This window comes from Vulpes lagopus, chromosome 7 (assembly GCF_018345385.1).
Source record: "Vulpes lagopus strain Blue_001 chromosome 7, ASM1834538v1, whole genome shotgun sequence".
In the NCBI taxonomy this organism is placed as follows: domain Eukaryota; kingdom Metazoa; phylum Chordata; class Mammalia; order Carnivora; family Canidae; genus Vulpes; species Vulpes lagopus.
The window spans coordinates 11,695,414-11,719,693 of record NC_054830.1 but is presented as its reverse complement, the minus strand read 5'-3'; the positions used below and the strand labels follow the sequence as shown (position 1 = coordinate 11,719,693).

Below are 24,280 nucleotides of genomic sequence, written 5' to 3'. Positions count from 1 at the left end.
TGAGCTGAAGGCAGACACTTGACTGAGTGAGCCACTCAGGTGCCCCAACAGATATGCACCTTAAAATTGTGATTCCAAGAAACTCACAGAAGAAGTGATCCACAGTGTGTGAGGCACAGTAGGGGAAGTGCAGGGTGATGGAGGTCTGGGTGGAGGCCACAAGCACACCTGACAACCAGGAGGTGCCCAACATGAGCAGACAGACCTGACGCCTCATGAGCATAGGATAATGCAGGGGGTGACACAAAGCAACATAGCAGTCATAGGACATGAGGGATAGTAGGACACCCTCAGAGACACACAATAGCATCAGGAAGAACATCTGAGCTGCACAACCTCCAAAGGAGATGGAGCCCTCTCCCTGCAGAAAGTCAGCTGCCATCTTGGAGTTGACCATCTTTCTTGTGCTATCACAAGAATGAGATGATCCTAGACAAGAACTGGCCACTTTTCAAAGTCAGAAACAACACAAGTTGGAAGAGCCAACAGCTTCCTGTCCTTCAAAACAGTATAAATAAGGATCTTACCTCCTGCCCAAAGCTATTGTTTCAGATGACCATCAACTGAGTAACAAAAAAGTAGGTAGTTCAAGGAAGCAAATATTGCAAAATCAACAAACACAAGAACTCTGGCTAGGAAACCCCATCGGATAGGTTGCCTAGCAATGAACTAAGTAGAGACAAGTAGACCAGATGTCTACTCTAAGTTTTTTGAAGGAACTATGCTGTTACAGAAAGAAATGAGTTCAGTTTGCAAAATCATATGACTTTTTGAGCCTCTGCATTTGCGTCTTTTTATAATAGCAGATTAGTCTGAACGTTAACCAAAGTGGGGCTTGTATCCGGTCTCTTTAGTTCCCTGATTGCTTCCTTTTAATTGTGATGTGTTCTTCAGGTTGCAATGTGAGTAGTACAAGGTCAGGGATTTTGTTTGTTCCCTGCTGGACCCTCAGCCCTTAGAGAGTGTCTACACTGTAGTAGATGTTCAAAGAATAATTGTTGGAAGAATGAGGCAATAAACAGGAGTGAATAAGAAGGAAACATCTAAGATTGGGACTGTGGAGGGAAATTTCATACAGACGGGCCCTGGATTAGGGCACTCAAACATCCCAGTGCTGTGGTCACTGACTAAAAACTGGCTTCCTATTGATGAGGGCCCCCAAAGCCCCCTTCATGTCACTGTTGCGTAGGCTGTAAATGAAGGGGTTCAGCATGGGAGTGACCACGGTGTACATCACCGCAGCGGCTGTGTCCTTCTGGGCCGTGTGGGAGGACATTGGGCTGAAATAAACCCCAATGAGTGTCCCGTAGAATAGGGACACCACAGACAGATGAGAGCCACAGGTGGAGAAAGCTTTCTGCTTGCCTTTGGTGGAAGGGATCCTCAGCACCGTGGCAAAGATGCATGTGTAGGAGACCAAGATGCCCACAAAGGGTATGATGGTCGGTAGGGCGCCCATGGTGTATACCATTGCATTATTGAGAAAGATGTCAGAGCAGGCCAACTTCAGCAGAGGGCTGAGGTCACAAAAGAAATGGGGAACCCGGTTGTGGGTGCAGAACGAGAGGCGAGTCAGTAATACAGTGTGGGTTAGGGCATTCCCGAAGGCTGCAGTCCAGGATGCAGCCACCAGGATTCCACAGAGCTGTGGCGTTACAGATGTGGTGTAGTGCAGAGGGTGACAGATGGCCACATAGCGGTCATAGGCCATGGCAGCCAGCAGGAAGCTATCGATGCCAGCAAACCAGATGAAGAAGAACATCTGGGTCAGGCAGCCCGCATAAGGGATCCCTTTGTGTCCTGACACGTGGTTGGCCAGCATCTTGGGAATGGTGGTGGAGGTGAAGCAAATGTCCACAAAGGCCAAGTTAGCCAGGAAGAAGTACATGGGCGTGTGGAGTCGGGGGTCAGTGGCGATAGCCAGGATGATGAGCAGGTTTCCCAGCCCCGTGACCAGGTACATAGTCAGGAAGAGTATGAACAGCAGCTGCTGTTGCTTGGGGTTCTCTGAAAGGCCCAGGAGCAGGAACTCAGTGACTGAGGTGAGATTTGCGCCTTCCATGACCATCCTGGATCAATCAGAAAGGAAACCCAAGGGTTGTCCGGGGTCCTGATATGGACAGCCCTTGCACTGCACCCGAATTTCATCCTCTCTTGTTAGTTCAGACATTCATTAATTCTTCCCACTCTTTCCTGCAACAGGACCCCACCCACCCACCCTCCCACCTGTTTGCTGCAACATTTCCATCAGTGAACACAGCATTCATTCTCCACAACCCACCTGCAGGCTGGCTGGACAGCTGCCACACACTCAGACCATTTCTCACCCTCAATCCCTACACCTCTATGCCGCAGAGTGTCATCTGGGTACAGTAGCAAGCTCCTCCTGTACATGGGGTAATGTGAAATGTGGGCATTAACACCCCCAGGAGTGACTTATAGTCAGCAAACAACATGTCCTTGTTGGGTGGCTCCCCTGGCTTCATCACTCCTCAGTAGGGCCATTTTGGAGTGGTTTTTTTGGGGGAGGGGATCCATAGAAGGATCACCCCTCAGCTACTCATCTGAGTCTGCTCATATGTCTCTCACTTTCCCAAAGCTCATTGAATCTCCTGGGATCACCTCCTAAACATACTATCTGTACTCAAGTCCTTGATTCTGACAGGACCTGCTTTGGGGAGAATCCAAAGTAAGACTCAAGGATTCCAGAATTTCTTCCATCTTTGAGGGAATCCCTTCTTTATCTCAAATAGCTCTCCAGCTTCTGCCCCCTTTCTTTGCTTCCCTGAAACTCAATAATGCTCAAAAATATTGCCTGTCCTTGCACGTCAAGAGCAACCATGACCTGCTATCGCCACTTCATGGCTAGTATGCAGCCAGTATGTGCCAGTACAGCTGTCCATTGCTAAAATCTGAAAATATTTGGCACAGGCTACACAATACCTTGATAGTACTTCCAAAGAATAGTAAAATTAATTATTAATTGACAACACAAATTATAACATAAACTCAATATTTCAAGTTCATTGTGGTTGAAGGTCGCAATGAGCTTTGATACACCCGCCACATCTGGAAGTTTTTGTAAAACTTTTGCCAGTTTGGCTATCGTCACTGTGAGCAACTTGGCCTTGTGCTTAAAAAGTATTCTTCCCTATCGGAGGAGGACCAGTTTGTCAGTATTCTCAAAGCTGAGGTTGGCTCTGGTTTTAGATAGTTAAGGTTTTCTTCAGTGTTTACATTTGTGCATTATAATTTTTGCATAAGTGCGCAATGTTTGGATAATGATCAAATCAAGTTCACAATAAAACATTAAAGGAAAGGATCCAGAATGTAAAGGCACAGAGCTTGGATAAGCTTTTTTATGTTCCTATTAAATATCATGAGTAGGGGGCCCTGGGTGGCTCAGTTGGTTAAGTGTCTGTGTTAGGCTTTGATCCTTATCCTGGGGTTCTGGGATAGAGCCCTGTATTGGGCTCCCTACTCAGGGTGGCGTGAGCTTCTCTCTCTCCCTCTGCCCTCCCCTGCTTGCTCTCCCTCTCAAATAAATAATAAATAAAATCTTATGAAAAAATAAGTATCATGAATAGTACTCTGCTGAAATTTGTGGGAGAATAGAGGAGGAATGATATTCTTAGTGAATTGAAGCCCTGCAACATCCAATGCGGGAAGAAGTCCTAACAACCTAGAACAGTTTTGCTTCTGTGTAAAGCTCACTGTAAAATGTGACAAGTAATATATATTTTTGGCAAACAATTATTTAACAGTATAAATATGGTAGTTTATAGTAACAGGTGAAAGAAATACTGGATCCAAATACTGCTCACAAGCTGTTCACTGAGGTTGGAAATGTTGATACCTAATGATTTCATGTGAATGGCAATCATGCTCAGTTCACTAGAGGTTCAAAGAAAATTTGTAATAGTGAATGATGAAAGACCAAAAGAATATATGTCACACTAAAAAGCATTAGAATAATAAAAAGTTCCAGGAAAAAATTGTGTTATGTCAAAGTATGTTGGTAAAGCAGACATAAAACATTTAGAAAACAATACGCCTTTTAACATACTCTGACATAGGGTTGAAGTAACTGAGACTTTCCAGATATGAAATAATTGGTAAAACATCAAAAACCATAATATCAATATGGACATGACACCGCCATTCAGACTCTTGGATTTGCTTGTGGAAAAAACCCATTTCCTGAAAAGAGAAATCAACTTGGTGAACAATTACTCCACTTGGGAAAACCTCAACCATGATCTAGTGTCACTGAGGTTGTTTCAGTAATTTATTTTAAAAAGTGAAGTTCACTGATATAATGTAAGTCCATAATTTGGGGCAAAATATGCAGAATTTTCTGGATGTTTCAATTTGGTATCATTCAAGTCTCTCTGTTCAGCTTTTTCTGGATGATACAGAAAAGATACAACTAAAACAGAGCACTTTAAATATGCCTCTTAAAACTTTACAAAATGCACCGTGTGTCCATTAAACATACAGAGAACAAATCAATGGCCTGAAGAGCTGGGGATCAAAGTAGTGAAAATTGGAAGTGTATTTGGACACAAATGGACAACCTGAGGCACTGAGTCTCCAAGGAATAGCCTGGAAATTGTGTTGGGCCTTGTAAATGTACCCTGTTTCACTTGCTTGTTGATTTGCTGACCATCTATGGAGCATCTTCAATATGGCATTCCCCAAGGTGTGGATGGGAATTCTGAGATGACAGCAAACTCAGGGACCCCCTCCTGACCCTGCACATCCACCACAGAAGAGTTCTCTAGAAGGAATATGGTGAAATAGGTTCAAGGACGTTTGGAACGAGTAGTGCTCACCCACACAATAGGGGTGCATACATCCAACGGCACACTCTTACTCAGTGGACATTTTTATAGTCAGAGAAATGGAAGACATGTGGAAAGGCTCTCACCAACCTGGATGAATTTCAAAAGCATGAACAGAAGAACCAAACATAGAAGGGTGTGCATCGAATCATGTTGCTCAGGTAAAGTCTAGAGGCATGCACACAATTCTGTGGATCCTTCGTGGATATGTCCCATGTAGTTAAGGTGCAAAAATGTGTATGGGAGTGAACAACACTAGTGATAGGATGTTTGTTCTCTCAGAGCAGGAGGAAGGAGGGAGAGGGAGGAAGGGGTGTGACACGGGCAGTATGGGAGCATGGGAACAGAGGGGGGATGTAAACAGACGTTTTACTTCTTAATCTGGATGATGAATACAAGCCAGACTCCAGCTTGAAGTATGATCTATGTCTTTTGAGTGCCTGCAATAACAGACACACACACACACACACACACACACACACACACACACACACGTCCCCACCACCCTCAGGAACTCATAGGAGACTGAGTCCAGATGGGTGGATAAGTAAATGATGGATTCTACCTCATTCCCTGGCCAAGGTCACTGTGTCCCTTGAGGTCCCATCCCAAGGTTGCAGACACACCTCTTGGTGCTCCTGCTTTGCCGAACTTACCCTGGCTCCCAGAGACCCTGTGTCAAGCCCCTCCCAGCATCTACCCCCAATTCTTTCTGCCTTCTGTGCCCAGGCTGAGCACTGGCCCTGGTGACCCCCAGGCACCTGGGTCAGAGATGTGGTCGGCGGCCTCCTCTGCTTCCTCCTACGCCCTGCATCCCTATGGTTCTACCTGAACTTCCTCTTCTTTGTCTCCTCCCAGTCTCCCATCCCAGCCCCAGCTTCTCGTCTCACTACTCTTCACTGCTCTGGGTGCTTTGAGGCCAGGCTTCTTCTTCTGGTTGAGCCTCCATAATGGCCACCACCACTGTGAAATGACCTGCCTCTCTCTTGCTGAGAAGCCTGCACTGGTGCCCCATCACCTGCTGGTAGCACTTAATATTTCTTACACACCTCCTGCACACTACACACCATGGTAAAGAGTTTGATGTGTTTTGTCTTACTTAATCCTCCAGAGAGGCCCTTTTACCTCCACTTCTAGGATGAGGAAGCCTTGGGAAGAACACCAACTACACACCTCGCAGTCCCTCTTGTTCCAAAGCTCTTCAAGCTCTGTTGTGAGGACCCAGAAGCTGGAACCTTTGAGCAGGGCTTACACTCCCAGGACGCTTCCTGTTTGGGTTTGTTTTCATTAGACAGACAGATGAACCGAGCCCAGAGAGGCAACATCACTTCCCTGAGGTCACAGAGCAGGCCTGGCTGGAGACTCCAGGGCCCCCTGCTTGCTGTTTACTGACCTTGTCAATCTCCCTCTCTTCCTACTGATCTATGAAATTATCCCCTCTGGCCGTGGAGATATGTGGCCAAAGGTGAGCCAGCTTTGGCTGAGAGAGTGCTGTGGGCCACATGTGATGTAGAGGCAAGTCTTTGGGCTCGAAGGAGGAAGCTCGAGAACCTGACAGAGCCAGATTTACCTCTCTATCCCACTCCTCGGACCTAGTCCCTTGTGCCTTGTTAAGGCACCTGCTAATTGTCTGCCCCACACTCTGTCCCTGTTGGCCTGCCTCTTTGGGGAGGAGGGCGACCTCAGCTAGCCCTGGGCCTTTCCCTCTATCCCTGGGCTGGGGGTGTCAGGAGCTCTGGGCCGCATCAGGGTGACCTTCGCTGTAGGGCCCATGCCCATTTGATTCCCTGAGCTCTGCTGGAGCTGCCTCACCACTGGGCTATGTCCATGGCCTCCCATTGTGGGCTCAATAGCCTACTGGCAATTATTTCTTAATTAACGTAATATTCATACGACACAGATTTAACCATTTAAAGGCAAGCACGTCAATGGCATGCAGCATATTCATAATTTAGTGCAGCCACCACCTCTCCCTAGTTCCAGAACATTTTTACCACCACAGAAGGAAGCCCTGTTCTTGTCAGCAGGCATTTCCCCCACCTCTCCCCAGTTTTAGGCCACCCCCAGTCTGTTTTCTGCCTATGGATTTATTCATTCTGGCATTTCTTAGACATGGAATCATACAGTGTGTGGTCTTTTGTGGTGTTTTGTGTCTGGCTTCTTTCACTTAGTGTGATATTTTCAAGGTTCATCCATGGTGTAGTATGTGTTGGAACTCTGTTCCTTTTTATGGCTTAGTAGTATTCCCTTGTGTTTTTTTTTTTTTTTGAAGATTTTATTTATTTATCCATGAGAGACACAAGGAGAGAGAGAGAGAGGCAGAGACAGGCAGAGGGAGAAACAGGCTCCATGTAGGGAGCCCGACGTGGGACTTGATCCCGGGTCTCCAGGATCATGCCCTGGGCTGAAGTCGGCGCTAAACCACTGAGCCACCTGGGCTGCCCTAGTAGTATTCCCTTGTACAGAAGTGTTTGTCCACTCACCATGGACATTTGGGCTGTTGCCACATTTTGGCTGTTGTGAATAGTGCTGCTAGGAACATCTGTGTACTGGTATCTCTTCAGGAGCCTGTTTAAAGTCTTTTCAGAACATCCCTATGTGCAGAGTGGCTGAGTCATGCAGCAATTCTATGTTTAACCTTTTGAGGAACTGCCGAAGTATTTTCCACCACGGCTCCACCATTTTATCTTCCCCCCCAGCAGTGCACAAGGTTCCAATTTCTCCCCATCTCACCAATGCTTGTTGTTCATCCTTTTTACGATGGCCACTATGTGGTGTGAATTGTTGCCTCACTGTCGTTTTGACTTGCACTTCCTTTCAAGAATAATCAAGTGGAACATCTTTTCACGTTCTAAATACTTTAGAGCTTGCATATCTACTGGTAAAATAGATTCAGGCATATACTCCTGCTGTATGAATATTTATATAAAAGTATTTAAAAGTATTGCACCACTATATAGTGTTATGATTATCGTTTAGAGTATTCTAAAACACTCCCCCCAGAGAGAACTTAAAAAGAGAAGCTCTTAGGATGAAATTGGCTCTTGGTTACTTCAAATCACACTTCCCCTTTACTTTTGTTTTTTAAATATTTTATTTATTTATTCCTGAGAGACACATAGAGAGAGGCAGAGACATAGGCAGAGGGAGAAATAGGCTTCCCATAGGGAGCCTGATGGGGACTCGATCCCAGGACTCTGGGATTAAGACCAGAGCCAAAGGCAGACGCTCAACCACTGAGCACACAGGTGCCCCTCTTCCCTTTTTTCTTCTTAAATGCTCTTTATTTTGAAACAATTTTAGACACAAAAAAGTGACAAACATTGGTGAAAGAATCCTTCACTTCAGTCCTTACTCAGATTCTCCCAATAAAAGCATTTTATAATTATATATCAAACATATTAAAATATAATTATATATTACATTAGATATATAATTATAGATTTATATGTATTAAAAGTATATAATCATGGTACATTTATAAAAATGAGAACATTGAAGTAGCACAATACTGTTAGCCACATATCTTTATTTGGGGGAGAATTGACCACTGTTTATATGCACTCAATTTTTGAAATGCTTTATGAAATTTTGCCAATTGTATAGATTCATGTAATTATCACCATAGTCAGGACACTTAAATGTTCCACCATCCCAAAGAATCTCCCCTGTGCCTCCCTTTGTTGTCAACACTCCCCTCCCAAACCTTTGGCAACTATAATCTGGTCAGTAAAGTAATTCTGATGTTTCAAGAAAGTCATGTGTATACAGTATGTGACCTTTTGAGATTGGCAAATCTTTTACTCAGCATAATACCCTTGAGAACCACCCAGGTTGTCACTTGTATGAATAGTCCATTCCTGGGATGCCTGGATGGCTCTGTTGGTTAATGTCTGTCTTCTGCTCAGGTCGTGATCCTAGGGTCCTGGGATCAGCCCAGCTACAGGTCCTTACTCAGCTGGGAGCCTGCTCCTCCCTCTCCTTCTGACCATCCACCAATCTGCTCTTGCTCATCCTCTCAAATGAATAGTGGAGAAATCTTTTTTAAAAATCAGCCCACTCCTTTTCATTGCTGAGTAGTGTTCCGTCCTATGGCTGGACCACTGTTTGGTTAGACATTCACCAGTAGAAGGACACTTAGGATGTTTCAGCTTCTGGTTAGAGCAAATAAAATTGATATGGATATTCATGTACATAAGTCTTTGTTTCTCGAGGGTAAAACTCAGGAGTGAGACTGCTGGGTTATATGATAAGTGTAAGTTTAACTTGATAAGACACTGTCAAACTATTTTTGAGAGTGGCCGCACCGTTTTGCATACCCACCAGTAATGTATGTAAGTCCTGGTTGGCAGCACTTGGTATTGTGGCTACTTTTTTTAAAAATAAATTTATTTTTTTATTGGTGTTCAATTTGCCAACATATAGAACAGCACCCAGTCAACATATACTTTTTATTTTTAAAGATTTTATTTAAATATTCATGAGAGACACACACAGAGAGAGAGGTAGAGACATAGGCAGAGGGAGAAGCAGGCTCCCTGCAGGCGCCGCATGTGGGACTTGATCCAGTAGCCCTGGGATCATGACCTGAGTCACCCAGGCGTCCCAGTATTGTCGGTATTTTAATTTTAGCCATTCTGATAGGTGTGTCATGGTATCTCCTTCTTAGCTTTAATTTGCATTTCCCTAACGGCTAACGATGTTGAACATCTGTTCACCTGCGTCTTTATCATCTGTATATCCACTTTGGTGAAGTGTTCATGTACGCGAGTCTTCTGTCCATTCTCTAATTACTATTACCTTAAAAGTATTTGGAAGGTAAAAATTAATGTACATAAAGTCCTGAGATCTCCCTACATGCAGGGCCACTACAGAGATAACTCCCCAGTGTGGAGCATGTGGTGGAGCACCATTGTCACTGCTGCCTGTGTGAATGGCGCCCCCTGAGGTTGGTGTGGTGTGCACAACCTGCTCCACTGTTCCTAGTAGCCAGATTCTCACTGGAGCCACTTGCCTGCCCCACACTGACAATAGCTGATGCTCATCTATTGTTTTGGGGTGGGATGTAGTCCCTCACTTCCCTCACTTCCTTGGTAGCAGCATCCCTTACAACCTTACTCCAGTGGACCTTGCCAGTCTCCTCTATAGCCAGTTCTTATCTCTACTCTATCCTAAAATCATGCTTTCTCAAGCCTTAGGGCCATTGCATATGTGGTCTTTCAGCTGGAAAGCTACCGTGGACTAACGAATCTTTATACTCTGCTCTCCATGCCATGTTCAAGCCTCTTTTCTAGGATACTTTTCCTTCACTGCTCATCAGCCCCCAAAACCCTCGCTTTGACCCATCTCTAAACACTCAGGCTGGAAGGTTATGTGTCCAGCTATGTGTTCCCAGGCTGGAAGGTGTCTGTGTCCAGCTATGTGTTCCCAAACCAGGCCGGAACTTCTTGAGGGCAGAGTCTGGGACTGAGCATTCTCTGCTACCTCAACACTATTCAGCCTAAGACTGGAGAGAACCAGCAGGGAGAGATGGGACTCTTGTGGATATAATAAGCATGCATTTAAAGAGAATTTTGACAGCTAATATTCAGAGTTTTGCAATGGAATAATAGGAATTATGATTTGGATTAGAAGACCAGACAAGAAGTCAAACTCTCCCTTTCGCAGATGACATGATACCGTACGTAGAAAACCCAAAAGGCTCCACCCCAAATTGCTAGAACTCATACAGCAATTTGGCATCATGGCAGGATACAAAACCAATTCCCAGAAATCAGTGGCATTTCTATACACTAGCAATGAGACTGAAGAAAGAGAAATTAAGGAGTCAATCCCATTTACAATTGCACCCGAAAGCATGAGATACCTAGTAATAAACCTAACAAAAGAGGTAAGGGATCTATACTCTTAAAACTACAGAACACTTCTGAAAGAAATTGAGGAAGACACAAAGAAATGGAAAAATATTCCATGCTCATGGATTGGAAGAGTTTATATTGTGAAAATGCCAAGGCTACCCTGGAAATTTACACATTTAATGCAATCCCTATCAAAATACCATGGACTTTCTTCAGAGAGTTGGAACAAATCATCTTAAGATTTGTGTGGAATCAGAAAAGGCCCCAAATAGCCAGGGGAACACTGAAAAGGAAAACCATATCTGGGGGCATCACAATGCCAGATTTTGGGTTGTACTACAAAGCTGTGGTCATCAAGACAGTGTAATACTGTCTTGTAATACTTGTCTTGTCTGTACCAACAGAAACAGACACATAGATCAATGGAACATAACACAGAATCCAGAAATGGACCCTCAACTCTATGGTCAACTAATATTTGACAAAGCAGGAAAGACTATCCACTGGAAAAAGGACAGTCTCTTCAATAAATGGTGCTGGGAAAATTGGACATCTACATGCAGAAGAATGAAACTAGACCATGATTTTACACCATACACAAAGATAAACTCAAAATGGATGAAAGATCTAAATATGAGACAAGATTCCATGAATATCCTAGAGGAGAACACAGGAAACACCCTTTTTGAACTTGGCCACAGCAACTTCTTGCAAGATACATTTATGAAGGCAAGAGAAAAGCAAAAATGAATTATTGGAAGTTAATCAAGATGAAAAGCTTCTGCACAGCCAAAGAAACAGTCAACAAAAGTAAAAGACAACCTACAGAATGGGAGAAGATATTCGCAAATGACATATCAGATAAAGGGCTAGTATCCAAGATCTATAAAGAACTTATGAAACTCAACACCAAAGAAACAAACAACCCCATCATGAAATGGGCAAAAGACATGAACAGAAATTTCACCAAAGAAGACACAGACATGGCCAACAAGCACATGAGAAAATGCTCCACATCATTGGCCATCTGGGAAATACAAATCAAAACCACAATGAGATACCACCTCACACCAGTGAGAATTAACAAGACAGGAAACCACAAATGTTGGAGAGGATGTGGAGAAAGAGGAACCCTCTTGCACTGTTGGTGGGAATGTGAACTGGTGCGGCCACTCTAGAAAACTGTGCAGAGGTTCCTCAAAGAGTTAAAAATAGACCTGCCTTACGACCCAGCAATTGCACTGCTGGGGATTTACCCCAAAGATACAGATGCAGTGAAATGCCGGGACACCTGCACCCCGATGTTTCTAGCAGCAATGTCCACAATAGCCAAACTGTGGAAGGAGCCTCGGTGTCCATCGAAAGATGAAGGGATAAAGAAGATGTGGTTTATGTATACAATGGAATATTACTCAGCCATTAGAAATGACAAATACCCACCATTTGCTTCAACGAGGATGGAACTGGAGGGTATTATGCCGAGTGAAATAAGTCAGTCGGAGAAGGACAAACATTATATGGTCTCATTCATTTGGGGAATATAAAAAATAGTGAAAGGGAATAAAGGGTAAAGGAGAGAACATGAATAAAAATATCAGTGAGGATGACAGAACATGAGAAACTCCTAACTCTGGGAAACCAACAAAGGGTAGTGGAAAGGGAAGTGGGTGGGGGGTTGGGGTGACGGGTGCTGAGAGGGGCACTTGACGGATGAGCACTGGGTGATATGCTACATGTTGGCAAATTGAACTCCAATAAAAAAAAAAAAACTTTAAAAAAGAAGACCAGACAAGAACAGGTTTATCATTCTCATGCAGCTGTTTGGTCATTTCCTTCCTTCTTTCCTTCCTTCCTTCCTTCCTTCCTTCCTTCCTTCCTTCCTTCCTTCCTTATTACTGAGCACCTACTATGTGTCAAAGCCCTGGGCCAGAGGAGGAAAGACAGCATCTTTGCTCCTCATCAGTTCACCCTTGAATGGAGAAGACAGACAGAAATCCAATAATTGCACAAATGATAAGTTTGTGGCTATGATGTGACATGGTCTACAAAGCATGTGATGCTAGTGTGAGGGCAATGGGAGCCTGAGTTGGGGTTAAAGAAAGCTTCCTTGAGGACATGGCCTCAGCTGAGATAGGAAGGAAGAAAGGGAGTGGAGTTGGCCAATGTAGGGAGGGAAAAGTGACTGAGTCCACAGGAACAGCTGGCGTGAAGGCAGGAGGCTGGACAGGACTTCCCTGGGCACCTGCACTCTCAGACGTCCTAACCTGCCTCACAGCAAACATTGTAACAAGCCACTCGCAGTAAGTGTATTTCTTCCTATGTTAAAAAAAAAAAGGAAGTATAGAAAATCACTCTGCTTTTGAAATTATTTAGGTGTCTTGAAAATTATTGCACGTTTTGCTGATTTGGGGTCTATGGGGATTCTTGCAGATGGAGAACAACTAACCCAGAGATAACTTCTAAATGTAATGACATTTGGGGGGGGGGGGAGTGCTAAGGTTAACGATGAATGAAGTTGATATTATGCTGGTTTAAGAAGACATTCATTTCCTCCAAGTGTTTATTACACTTGATCTTAGCCAAAAGGCCGAGAAGCGATCCTCCAAGTGTTTATTTTGATTTTTGCAGCCTTGCGTTTATGTTTTCAAACATCAGAGTGTGTGAGTTTTAATGTTTTCTTCCAGGTCTTGAACGTTTTCAGACTTGTAGAAAACCTTCTGGCCCGTCGACGAACTGGCGTCCCTGATCGTCCATAAGGGGAAGTGCATCCTGCGAGGACACCGGGTTAGGCCCAAGTCAGCCCTAGGGATGCTGGGTGGTTCAATGGTTGAGCCTCTGTCTTTGGCTCAGGGTGTGATCCTGGATGCCCAGGATCGAGTCCCATATCAGGTTCCCCTCAGGGAGACTGCTTCTCCCTCTGCCTGTGTCTCTGCCTCTCTCTTTGTGTGTCTCTCATTAATAAGTAAATAAAATCTTAAAAAAAAAAAGTCAACCCTCAAGCCACTGATGGCCTCCAGTTCCACAAACCCTTCTCTCTTGGTTGTCCCTGCTCCATGAAACGAAAACTCCAGCTAGAAAGAAGGGTCTTTCTTCCGTACACATTCTTGTCATACCTCTCTGCTTTTGCAAATTACATTCTCTATCCATTTTTTTACTTATTTATTTCTAGTTTGATTGGGGAATCATTGGCATATGACAAATGGCAATATTTAGAGTGCACAATTTGATAAATTCTTTCATGTGTATATATGTATGCTCTTAAATAATTTATAATAATAATTTTAAATATATAAAATACAAATAATATAAAATTAAAATAATAATTTCAAACTCACAGAAGAGTTGCAAGAATATTACAAAGAATTCTTTCATGTCCTTCTACTTGGACCAATTGTTCACCTTTATTTTTCACATTTGTTTTATAGCTCCATCTCTGAATAGAAATGTACTTTTTCCCTGAACCACTTGAGGGTAACTTGCAGATATCCTGCCCTTCTACCCTTAAATAGTTTATATGCATTTCCTAAGAACACAGCATTCTCTTAAGTAACCACAGCAAATTTATGCAATTCAAGAAATTCATCACTGACACATTTTATTATCTAATAGCTAGTCTGGATTCCGATGTCTCCAATTGTCCCTGCATGACTATGATTTATAGTAGTTTTCTCCTCTGAACCAGCCTCCAGAAGGTAGAAGTGGGATCAGATGCATCTATTACTAGTCCAGGATCTAGCATCCATGTCTAGTTATCATGTTTCCTTTGTCTCCTTACACTAAGGCTAGTCTCTCAGCTTTTCTTGCTCTTTCATGACACTTAAAAACATATTTAATTTTTTATTATAACATTTCCTAATGGATATAAACATTGAGAAAGCTTTACGACGAACTCTGATATGCCAGTCACCTAGGTTCCATGGTTCCCAAAGTTGCAACATTGGCATTTGAAGAATCCAGGTGGATTTTTATGTAGACGCTCTCTCCATGTGGGTTATCAGATGTTTCTTCATGATTAGACTCAAGTTGTATGGTTTGGCAGGAAACAGTCCCCTTAGCGCATCATTTTAGGAAGTGCACGATACTGTTTCTTTCTCCCTCTCTAGGGACCCAGAAGTCTCATGTTCAGATGTTTCTGAGGAGGCCAAGGGATGAGGTGTCCTGAGGAAGAGGTAGCAAAGGCTGCTTGGGCAGGTGGTTTTGTGGGCAGAGGGTGTATGGGCTGCAATGTGCCAGGGCCAGAGAGGATGTGGTGCTTCCCAGGGCCTGAGGAGGGACATAGTCCCGTTCCCTTCTCACATTCCCTGTTTCCATTCCCCTGTTTCTCTGGGTTGCTGCCTCCTCACTTTCTAGCTGGCTTCCAATGAGTTTCTTCTACCCTGAGTGCCTCAGAAGGCTCAGAAGGTTAGAGGGAGGTAGATTCAGAGACAAGTGGCTGTCATAATGCTGGCAGTTCTCTTGGTTGCATCAGCAGGCCTCCGTTGGTTGCTATTTTCTGGACTTGGATGAAACCCTTTCTGGCCTCATGGGCTCCTCTGCCTGCCACTTGACTCTCTTCCTTTCCCAGTGAGTCTTCATGCACAACCTCCACTTTCTCATTCAATCATCAAACACTTATTGAGCATCTTATCTTGGGGGTACTCCTAAACTGTGACCAGACACTCTGATGATCAGTGTAAGTCCCCCTCCTCTGCCTTTCCTGCAGCAGAGATGTGAAGAAACAATATAGTAGACAGGGGAACTCAGATGGCATATGAGAAAATACAAGGATCCTCAACCTACCAATAATGTGGAGCTGGAAGCCACTACGACATCCCCTCTCACCCTCATCACCCCAGGTGAACGTAGATCTAGCAACCAAAAGACTTTTTCAGGATGTAGAATAAAGAAACCCTTATGCACAGCTGGCAGAGAGCAAATTGGTAAGATCACTTAGGAGAATAAGTTGAGAATGTCTGGAAAGGTTGATAATGCACATGTTCTAAAATTTAGTAATTCTTAGCTTTATAGCTACAGAGATATAGGACATATAGATGAGCCCTATGGGAAGCGTAGGGTATATGCTTCTGTGTGAGCACATGAGAAAGTGTGATCAGGAATGTACGTGGTGGGTAAGCAAAATATGGTGCATCCATACAGTGGAATATTACACGGCCCTACAAAGGAAGGGCATTCTGACCCAGGCCACAACATGAATGAAACTTGAGGACGTTATGCTAAACACAATAAGCCAGGCACAAAAGGACAAATACTGTATGATTTCACTCATGTAAAATCCCTAGAGGAGTCAAAGTCAGAGACAGGAAATAGATGGTGAGAGTGAGGGTATGAGGAGTCAGTGTTTAATGGGGACAGAGTTGCAGTTTTGCAAGATGTAGAGAGTTCTGGATATGGACAGTGGTGAAGGTCATACAATAGTGTAAATGTATTTAATGCCACTGAACTGGGCACTTAAAAGTGGTTGAGATGTCATGTGTGTTTTACCACAATATGAAATTTGGAAAACAAATTAAGAACAACACTTCTCATAGTAAGGGAAAATTGGAAAATACTTAGACATCCATCACCAGCAACATGGACAAAGACAGGAGGGTATATTTCTACCATAAAATATCATATCACTCTGGAAGCAATAAAGCAAGAGGCGCATGTATTGACAGATATGAATCAATCATTTTCCAAGATTTCATTTATTTATTTGAGAGAGAAAAGAGAGATAGAGGACAGAGAGAGAACGAGTGGAGGGAGGGGAGAGGGAGAAGCAGACTCCTCAAGGAGCAGAGAGCCCAACGCAGGACTTCATTCCAGGACCCTGAGGTCATGACTTGAGCCAAAGGCAGACGCTTAACCGACTAAGCCACCCAGCTGCCCCAACAGATATGGATCTTAAAAATATGATTCTAAACAAAATCCAGCAAGATGCAGAAGGATGTGTAGAGTGACTTTATTTACATAAAAATTTAAAAACTCATAGGGGCATGAAAAATGCTGTATTTAGAATAGTGGTCACAGTAGAGGAGAGAAATAGTGGGACAGGAGAAGGTTCACACGGAGTTTCAATTGTCAATGTGATGCTTTATTTCTTAAGGTAGGTGATATTTGTTGTATTATAAACAATACTTTAAATTTTTTTTCTTTTGACCTTTATTACTACTTTTTTGAGGTATACCTTGTGTAATAAATGATGTATATGTGAATGTAGAGTTTGAGGAGTTTGGACAATATGTATGGCCTGTAAAGCTATTACCACAATCAAGATACTGAACATTTTTAGAATGCCTAAAATCCAAATACTTCTCTTTTTATTTCTCTCCCTCTCTGTCTCTGCCTCTCTTTGTTTCTGCCTCACTCTCTCTCTCTGTATCTCTGTCTCAGTTTCTGTATGTCTCTGCATCTGTGTCTCTCTGTCTCCATTTCTCTCCCTGTCTCTGTATCTGTACTGGTCTCTGTCTCTGCCTGTCTCTCTCATACACTCTTGATAAAGTTTCTGGTTCCTGTCCTCCATTCCTAAAGAAGAATGTGGGAACGAGTAGAGTAGACCCACTGGCCTGTATCTTGGTTCTGTTCCCAATGCTCAGGGTGATGTCACCCTTTGGGGCATTCCCTGGTGGATATCCTCCAGGACTTCCAGCCTCCCTGATATTCCTCCCATCCCCAAGGCAGAGCCTGGGAGCTGTCCACCCCTCCCCTTAACCTCCTCACATCAATGGCCAATAGGTCACCACCTCCTGCTGCTCTTTCCTCCTAAAATGTCCCTTCTTCCTGTCCCCTACTCTCCTCTCCAGTCCCCTGCCTCTCTGCTCTCTCAACTAGTCTGTGCCCTCATCAGCCACTCTTATGTCTCCTCTTTCTCTCCTGTCTCCTGGACAATCTCTAAAGTAACCTTGTAACCAAGTCCAAGCTCCCTGCAGGACAGGCCAGTAAATGGAGAGGCAAGATGTTGGGGGTAGGAAAGTGACTTTATTTATTAAACCAGGAACCTGAGGATTGTAGACTACTGTCCCAAAGGGCCGTCTCCCTGGACACAAAATTTGAGCTTCTTTTATGTTAGCAAAAGGAGGAAACAGGAGGATGTTGGAGTTGAAAGTTGACTGACATCCCAGGAAGGTTATGAGATTTCTTTCTTCTTGGTCAATAGATCCTTGCAGACAGGAATCTGGTCATGTTGTTCCCGAAAATAGCAAATCTAGCACAGTCATTTTTGTACATCCTTTCTTATCTCCTCAAGTGAGGTAGGTTTGGGATAAAAAAAGCAGTTTTTGCACATCTCAGCTACAAGCAAAATTCCTTTGATGATTAACATGCCTACACCCAGGGCTCATCAGAAGTTTCTCAGTTACAGGTCATAGCAGCAAGGGAAACAGAAGCAAGAAGTTGGACATTCTCCATTTCTCCCTCACCCTCCTTCTTGCTGGCAACCTTGCAAATAGCTCTTCCTACTGACAGCTCACCTGTACGGAGGGCTCACTATGTGAGTGATTCTACGCACATGACTGTATCTGATTCTCAAGGCACCTACTGCTACTCCTCTTCTCTAGGAGGAAGACTTTGAGGTGCCAGGAGGTCGAATGGCTCAGATCTACTTGCTTCCAAGGCCCACTTCTAGAAACCAACACAACATAGACATTAGCATGGCTTACACACATAAAGACTTTCTGGTCCCATTCATACAATTTGAAGACTAACTAGTCAAAACTCAGAGAGTGAAAGTCACTTGCCCAAGGTCACATAATGGGTCTGACTATCTCCAGAACTCATGCTCTTTCTTTCTGTTCTCAGTTGTTCTGCTTCTCTCTGCACTTACCTGGCAGATGAGCTGTGACATCAGGCATTAAGCCCAGGGCAGGCCATATACCTCTGCCTTCTGGATTTGGAGGTATCTATTAAGTGGTGAGCTAGATTGCATGGAGAATGGGGTCTGGGAGGGATCCCTGGGTGGCGCAGCGGTTTGGCGCCTGCCTTTGGCCCAGGGCGCGATCCTGGAGATCCGGGATCGAATCCCACGTCAGGCTCCCGGTGCATGGAGCCTGCTTCTCCCTCTGCCTGTGTCTCTGCCTCTCTCTCTCTCACTGTGTGCCTATCATAAATAAATAAAAAAAAAATTTAAAAAAAAAAAAAAAAAAAAAAAAAAAAAGAATGGGGTCTGGGGCTGTAAGTGATAGGGAGGTAGGTCTTCAATCCCTTGGGAAGGGGCTTTAGTGCTCATATTCCGATTCCATTACCCTGGGCTGAGACTGAGTGCTTTGTTAGGAACCCAGGTGCCAAATAATTGTCTGCCTTAAATGGAACCCCTGCTAGAAGTGGCCTCTTGGGGAAAGCGAGCAATACTCATCATTTCTTTCTTTTTGTCCTGTGGATTCTTTTCAAGAAACTTTCTTTTTTTTTTTTTTCCTTAAAGATTTATTTATTTATTTATTCATGAGAGAGAGAGAGAGAGGCAGAGACACAGGCAGAGGGAGAAGCAGGCTCCATGCTGGGAGCCCGACGTGGGACTTGATCCCAGGACTCCAGGATGGCACCCTAGGCCAAAGGCAGGCGCCAAACCGCTGAGCCACCCAGAGATCCCCTCAAGAAACTTTCTTTAAGCCACTTGTCCATTATGTGAAGGGTGGTTTAGTGAAATCTCAATTCAAGTCATTCATACACTTTACCAAGCACGCAATCTCCTATAGCACAAATTAAGACATATATATATTTGAAATAGATATTTATGTATAAACATATATGTATTTTTTCTATAAAAAAGGAAATGATCTCTTGAGGAAAAAGTGGACATTTCTCTCTTGAAATCATTTTGCTGAGTATATTGCCTATTTAACCCTTAACTGGATACTTTGAGCATCAATAGACTTTCTCATTAAGCTAAAAAGAAAAAAAAAGTTAAAAAGCAAACACATAAATGACTTCCACTGGATTTTTTAAACACAAGAATGAGTATATTAAAGTGAATTTTGTTGTTTTTTTTTTGTTCAACTTATTTCAAAATAGTTACAGATACACACGTTTCAAAAATAGTACATAGAATTCTGCATACCTTCCACTGAATTTCATCCAGCAGTACATCGTATATGTGTATAGTTCATTATCAAAGTCAAGAAATTCACATTAGTACAATGTGTCTATATAGTTGTATGCGATTTTATCACAAGGATGGATCATAGAAATGGAATCACATAGTATGTAATCTTTTATGATTGGCTCCCCCCCCCCATTCAGCACAGTGCTCTGGAGATCCATTCAAGTTGTTGTTTTTATTACTGAGTATGCCATGGGCTGAATTGTGCCCCTCACTCCAAATTCATATGTTGCGTTCTAACTTCTAGTACCTCAGAATATGACCTTTTTTCTGTTTGGAGATAAAGAGATAAATAAGTTTAAAATGAATTCATCAGGGTTGGACTTAATCCCATATGATTGGTGTCCCTATAAGAAAAGGACTTTTCGGGGATCCCTGAGTGGCTCAGCGGTTTAGTGCCTGCCTTTGGCCCAGGGCACGATCCTGGAGTCCCGGGATCGAGTCCCACGTCAGGCTCCTGGCATGGAGCCTGCTTCTCCCTCCTCCTGTGTCTCTGCCTCTCTCTCTCTCTCTCTCTCTCTATGTCTATCAGAAATAAATAAATAAATCTTAAAAAAAAGAAAAGGACTTTTGCACACAGAGAAAAAATGATGTGAAGACACAAGGAGAAGACATCTATGAACCGAGGGAGATCTGGGACAAATTTCTCTCATGGCCCATAGAGGGAGCCAACTCTGCCAACACTTTTTTTTTTTTTTTTTTTTTTTTTTTTTAAGATTTATTTACTTATTTATGATAGACACACAGAGAGAGAGACACACACACATCCATTGTATGGGTGTATTGGTATTTGTTCAACCATCCATGTATTGAAGGACATTTGAACAGTTTCCAAGTTTTGGTTATTACATATAAAGCGACTCTGAATATTTATGTGCAGGGATTTTTGTGTGTGTGGGCTGCATTGTCATTTTTATAAATGCTAAAGCCAATGATTAGTGAAACTGATGTAACATTTCATTTGCTAGTTATTTCTTTAAACATGTATTGATTTCAATTTTGTGGTTTTACTTTGGTGCCTTGGAGCAAAACTCTTCTCTTTTTTCATTTTGTTTTCATTCCTAGATCTCAATTATTTCCAGAAGCTCCTGGGATGCTGCAGAGTGCTGGTGGGTAGTTCTGGCTTTGACGCTTGAAGAAAGAAATAAGGGCCTGGTTAGATTCCCCAGGGGTGAAATATGCCTCTGGAAAACTTTGGGAATGATCCACTTGACTGAGAAAAACTAGCGTCCCCTAGCGCTTGGTTTGTAATACACAACAAGGAAGAGGGTGAATGAGGTTGAGCAACAAATTCCTCTACAACATTTGTTTGTATCTTCTTGATGAATTGATCCTTTTATCATTATGAAATGTCCTCCTTTATCTCTGATAATTCTCCTTGCTTTCAAGTCTGCTTTTTCTGATATTGATATAGACGCCCCAATTTTCTTATGATTAGTATTTTCATCATTTGCTTTCCATACTTTTATAAGAAATCCATAGCCAAAGAAATTTGAATGGCCAGTAAACAATGAAAAGATGCTCACCCTCACTAGATATTGGGAAGGTTGGAAGTAAAGCAACAAAGACATGTAATTTTCCTTCATGAAACTGTCAAATTTTTGAAGTTTTATCATTCAAAATGTTGGTGACATGGCTGGGAAGATCACTCTCCTCCATGGGTGGCAATATTTTCAGGATACTTTGGCAATATCTATTCAAACAAAAATGTGTACACTTTGTGGAGCAATTCATCTTTTATTTAGTTTTTAATTTAATTTAATTACTTTATTTTTTTGAGAGAAAGAGTGTGGGTGAGCAGCTGGAGGAGGGGTAGAGATTGAGGGAGAAAGAGACTCTTAAGTAGGCTCCACACTCAGCGTGATGTGGGTTTGGATCTCATGACTTGAGGTCATGATGTGAGCCAAATCAAGAGTCAAAGGCTTAATGGACTTAAGGCACTTAGTGCCCTACAATTCATCTTTTGCAGATCTCAGCTGGGTGTGAGAAGGAGAAAGAGAGGGGAGAAAGAGAGAGAGACCCAGTCCTTCTGACAAGGTCAGTGGTATAGGTGAAGGTGGAGAAAGAGCTAGAACCAGGTTTGGTATCATTTTCTCCACTAAACTTGCTTAAAGCATCTCATGCCTATGTTCATAAAATGTCTAAGAAATAAAACTAATCAGCCCCACAAAACCTTACTCTTTCCTATGTTCCCTTCACTGTACCCACTGCAGTGAAATATTTCTTTAAAAATATCTCAAGTTTGGGGAGAAATATATACACATCCAGTCTCTCTCTCTCTCTCTTTTTTTAAACTTCAGGGAAGCTTTACTGGATCTGAGAGGAGCAGGGGTAAAAATGAAAGAGAAAGGCAATAGACAAGACACAGGTCCTTCTGGCTTGTTCTTACTGGTTTAAAACATGCTCTCTGGGAGCCTGTAAGAGCATAGATGTGTCCTGCTCCACTACTGACAATCCACGTGTCTCTTCACTGGAGCAGTTAACAGAGTTGGGAGGTGAAACTGATGCTTTTGTATGGCGTCCTAACACAGCCCTATGCCCGATGTACTCAGAGACTGGAACAGCACGAGAGAAATAAAGCAATGATAAGAAATGGGGCAATGAGCACCCTAGCCATGCCCCAGGAGCTGCAGCTGCCCCAAAGCCAGAGGACTCAGCTCACATTCAGAGAACAAAGAAGACAAAAACTCAACATATGTTAAAAAGAGAAACATTTTTTTGTACATAAACAGGTAAATCATGTATCAGGTAGTAGAGACCTGAAAGTGATGAACTCTGAAGGCCAGGTCCAGGAAGAGACTAAAGTTCTGAAATTCAAAACAAAAATGTAAAAAGAAACAAATATCCACAGAAAAACCGAAGCAAGATGCTAACATGTCCAAGAAGCTTGTGCTTCGGTCTTATTGTGGTCAAACTGTTCAGTCTAAGATTAATTCATTAAGAAAGCCCCTACCAGTCAGAGATGAGAGTTCTGCAGCAACAAAGAAACTTTCAGCTACTATCCTAAAGCCCCAGAGCCTCTGCCTGCAGACACCTGCAGTTTGACAGTGAGAAGTGACACAGCCCGAAACATGATGACCACCACTAGACTTGTGAGCACTGCCTCTCAAGACAGACAGCTGGTGTGGCCTCCTATCAGAAGTCACGGCAATAGTGCTTGGGACCTTGTGAAACAAGGCATCAAGAGAACTGCTGCCAATGTTACAATCCAGAAAGGGCCTCAGGAGAAGGAATTACTGCAGTCAAACACAGTTTCATCTAGAGCCAAAACCAGTTCTCAGGATGTAGAGAGAAAGAAGACACTGTCAAGAAACCTGACGTCTGAAATTGTAGCCAGGCCTGCTTCATCTTCTAACTCCAGACTGATTCAGAAGTCAAAAAGCATTGACTCTCACAGACACACTATAGCAAAAGCAACTATTGATAGATCAACTCAGCCCAAAGAAACAGCAGAAGAAAGAAAAGCTTGTCTGAGTGAGTGGAAAGCTAGCAAAAGAAAAGTGCCGAAAAGCCCTCCTAGCTCAGGAACTACCCAGCCTGAAGGGTGAAATAAACTCAGTTGGGTCCTTTTGGACTACCATGGTAGAAGAAGATGAACAAAGATTATTTACTGAAAATGTGAACAAGACATTTTCTGAATGCCTAAACCTGATTAATAAGAGGTGCCCAAAAGAAGAAATATTAGTCATACTGAATGACCTGATTAAAAATATTCCAGATACCAAAAAACGTGTTAAGTATTGTATATGCCTTGCACGTATTGAACCACTCACAAGCCCTATTCAAAATATCACAATCTATGAGAAAGCTATTTTGGCAGGGGCTCGGCCTATCAAAGAAATGCGACACGTAATTGCAGATATTCTAACAATGAAGAGTCAAGAAAAAGTCAAATATGGAGAAAATGTTGAGACTTGTGCAACCAAGGAATACATCCAGGATGTCAGCAGTGAAGATATAGGTGCTAATCTAGAGGCAGGAAAACCAGAAATGGAAAAGAAACCTAGAAATGTGGTATTTCAAGATGACAAAAAAGAGCAAGATGACAAAACAAAAGATCTAACCAATGATATTAAAACTCCTAGTGCAGAAACTGGGGGGAGCTGCTTAATTAAATATAATGTGTCTACTACACCATACCTACGAAGTATAAAAAAGAAGATACAGTTTGACAATACAGATTCTACATTTAAAGAGCTAAAGTTTCTAACACCAGTTAGACATTCTCAACGTATTCAAGAGAAGACTTCTAAATTGCCAGATATGTTAAAAGACCATTATCCACGTGTCTCTTCACTGGAGCAGTTAACAGAGTTGGGAGGTGAAACTGATGCTTTTGTATGGCGTCCTAACACAGCCCTATGCCCGATGTACTCAGAGACTGGAACAGCACGAGAGAAATAAAGCAATGATAAGAAATGGGGCTTTTATTGTTTCTGAGGGTTTTGTTTGCTTGTTATAGTTTTGTATGTCTCTTAGGAGTTGGCCAAATACCTAAGTATTCA

The 24,280-nt window shown here is 42.8% G+C and overlaps 2 protein-coding genes across 2 annotated transcripts; one reads left to right on the top strand and one right to left on the bottom strand.

Moving 5' to 3' along the window:
* Positions 1-1,120: 1,120 nt before the first annotated feature.
* On the bottom strand, positions 1,121-2,062 carry LOC121496160 (olfactory receptor 1361-like). Its single transcript, XM_041764470.1, has one exon. The coding sequence runs from the start codon at positions 2,060-2,062 to the stop codon at positions 1,121-1,123; it is 942 nt and encodes a 313-aa protein (XP_041620404.1).
* Positions 2,063-2,840: 778 nt separating this feature from the next.
* LOC121495104 (cytoskeleton-associated protein 2-like) lies at positions 2,841-24,179 on the top strand. The gene is given in 6 exon segments (XM_041762393.1): positions 2,841-2,879; positions 3,098-3,193; positions 13,412-13,486; positions 22,611-22,773; positions 22,776-23,328; positions 23,330-24,179. Coding segments are annotated over 6 exon segments (1,776 nt in total).
* Positions 24,180-24,280: the final 101 nt, after the last annotated feature.

What these genes read in the sequence shown, in the direction of transcription:
- LOC121496160 (XM_041764470.1), bottom strand. Translation starts at nt 2,062, where the DNA reads ATGGAAGGCGCAAATCTCACCTCAGTCACTGAGTTCCTGCTCCTGGGC.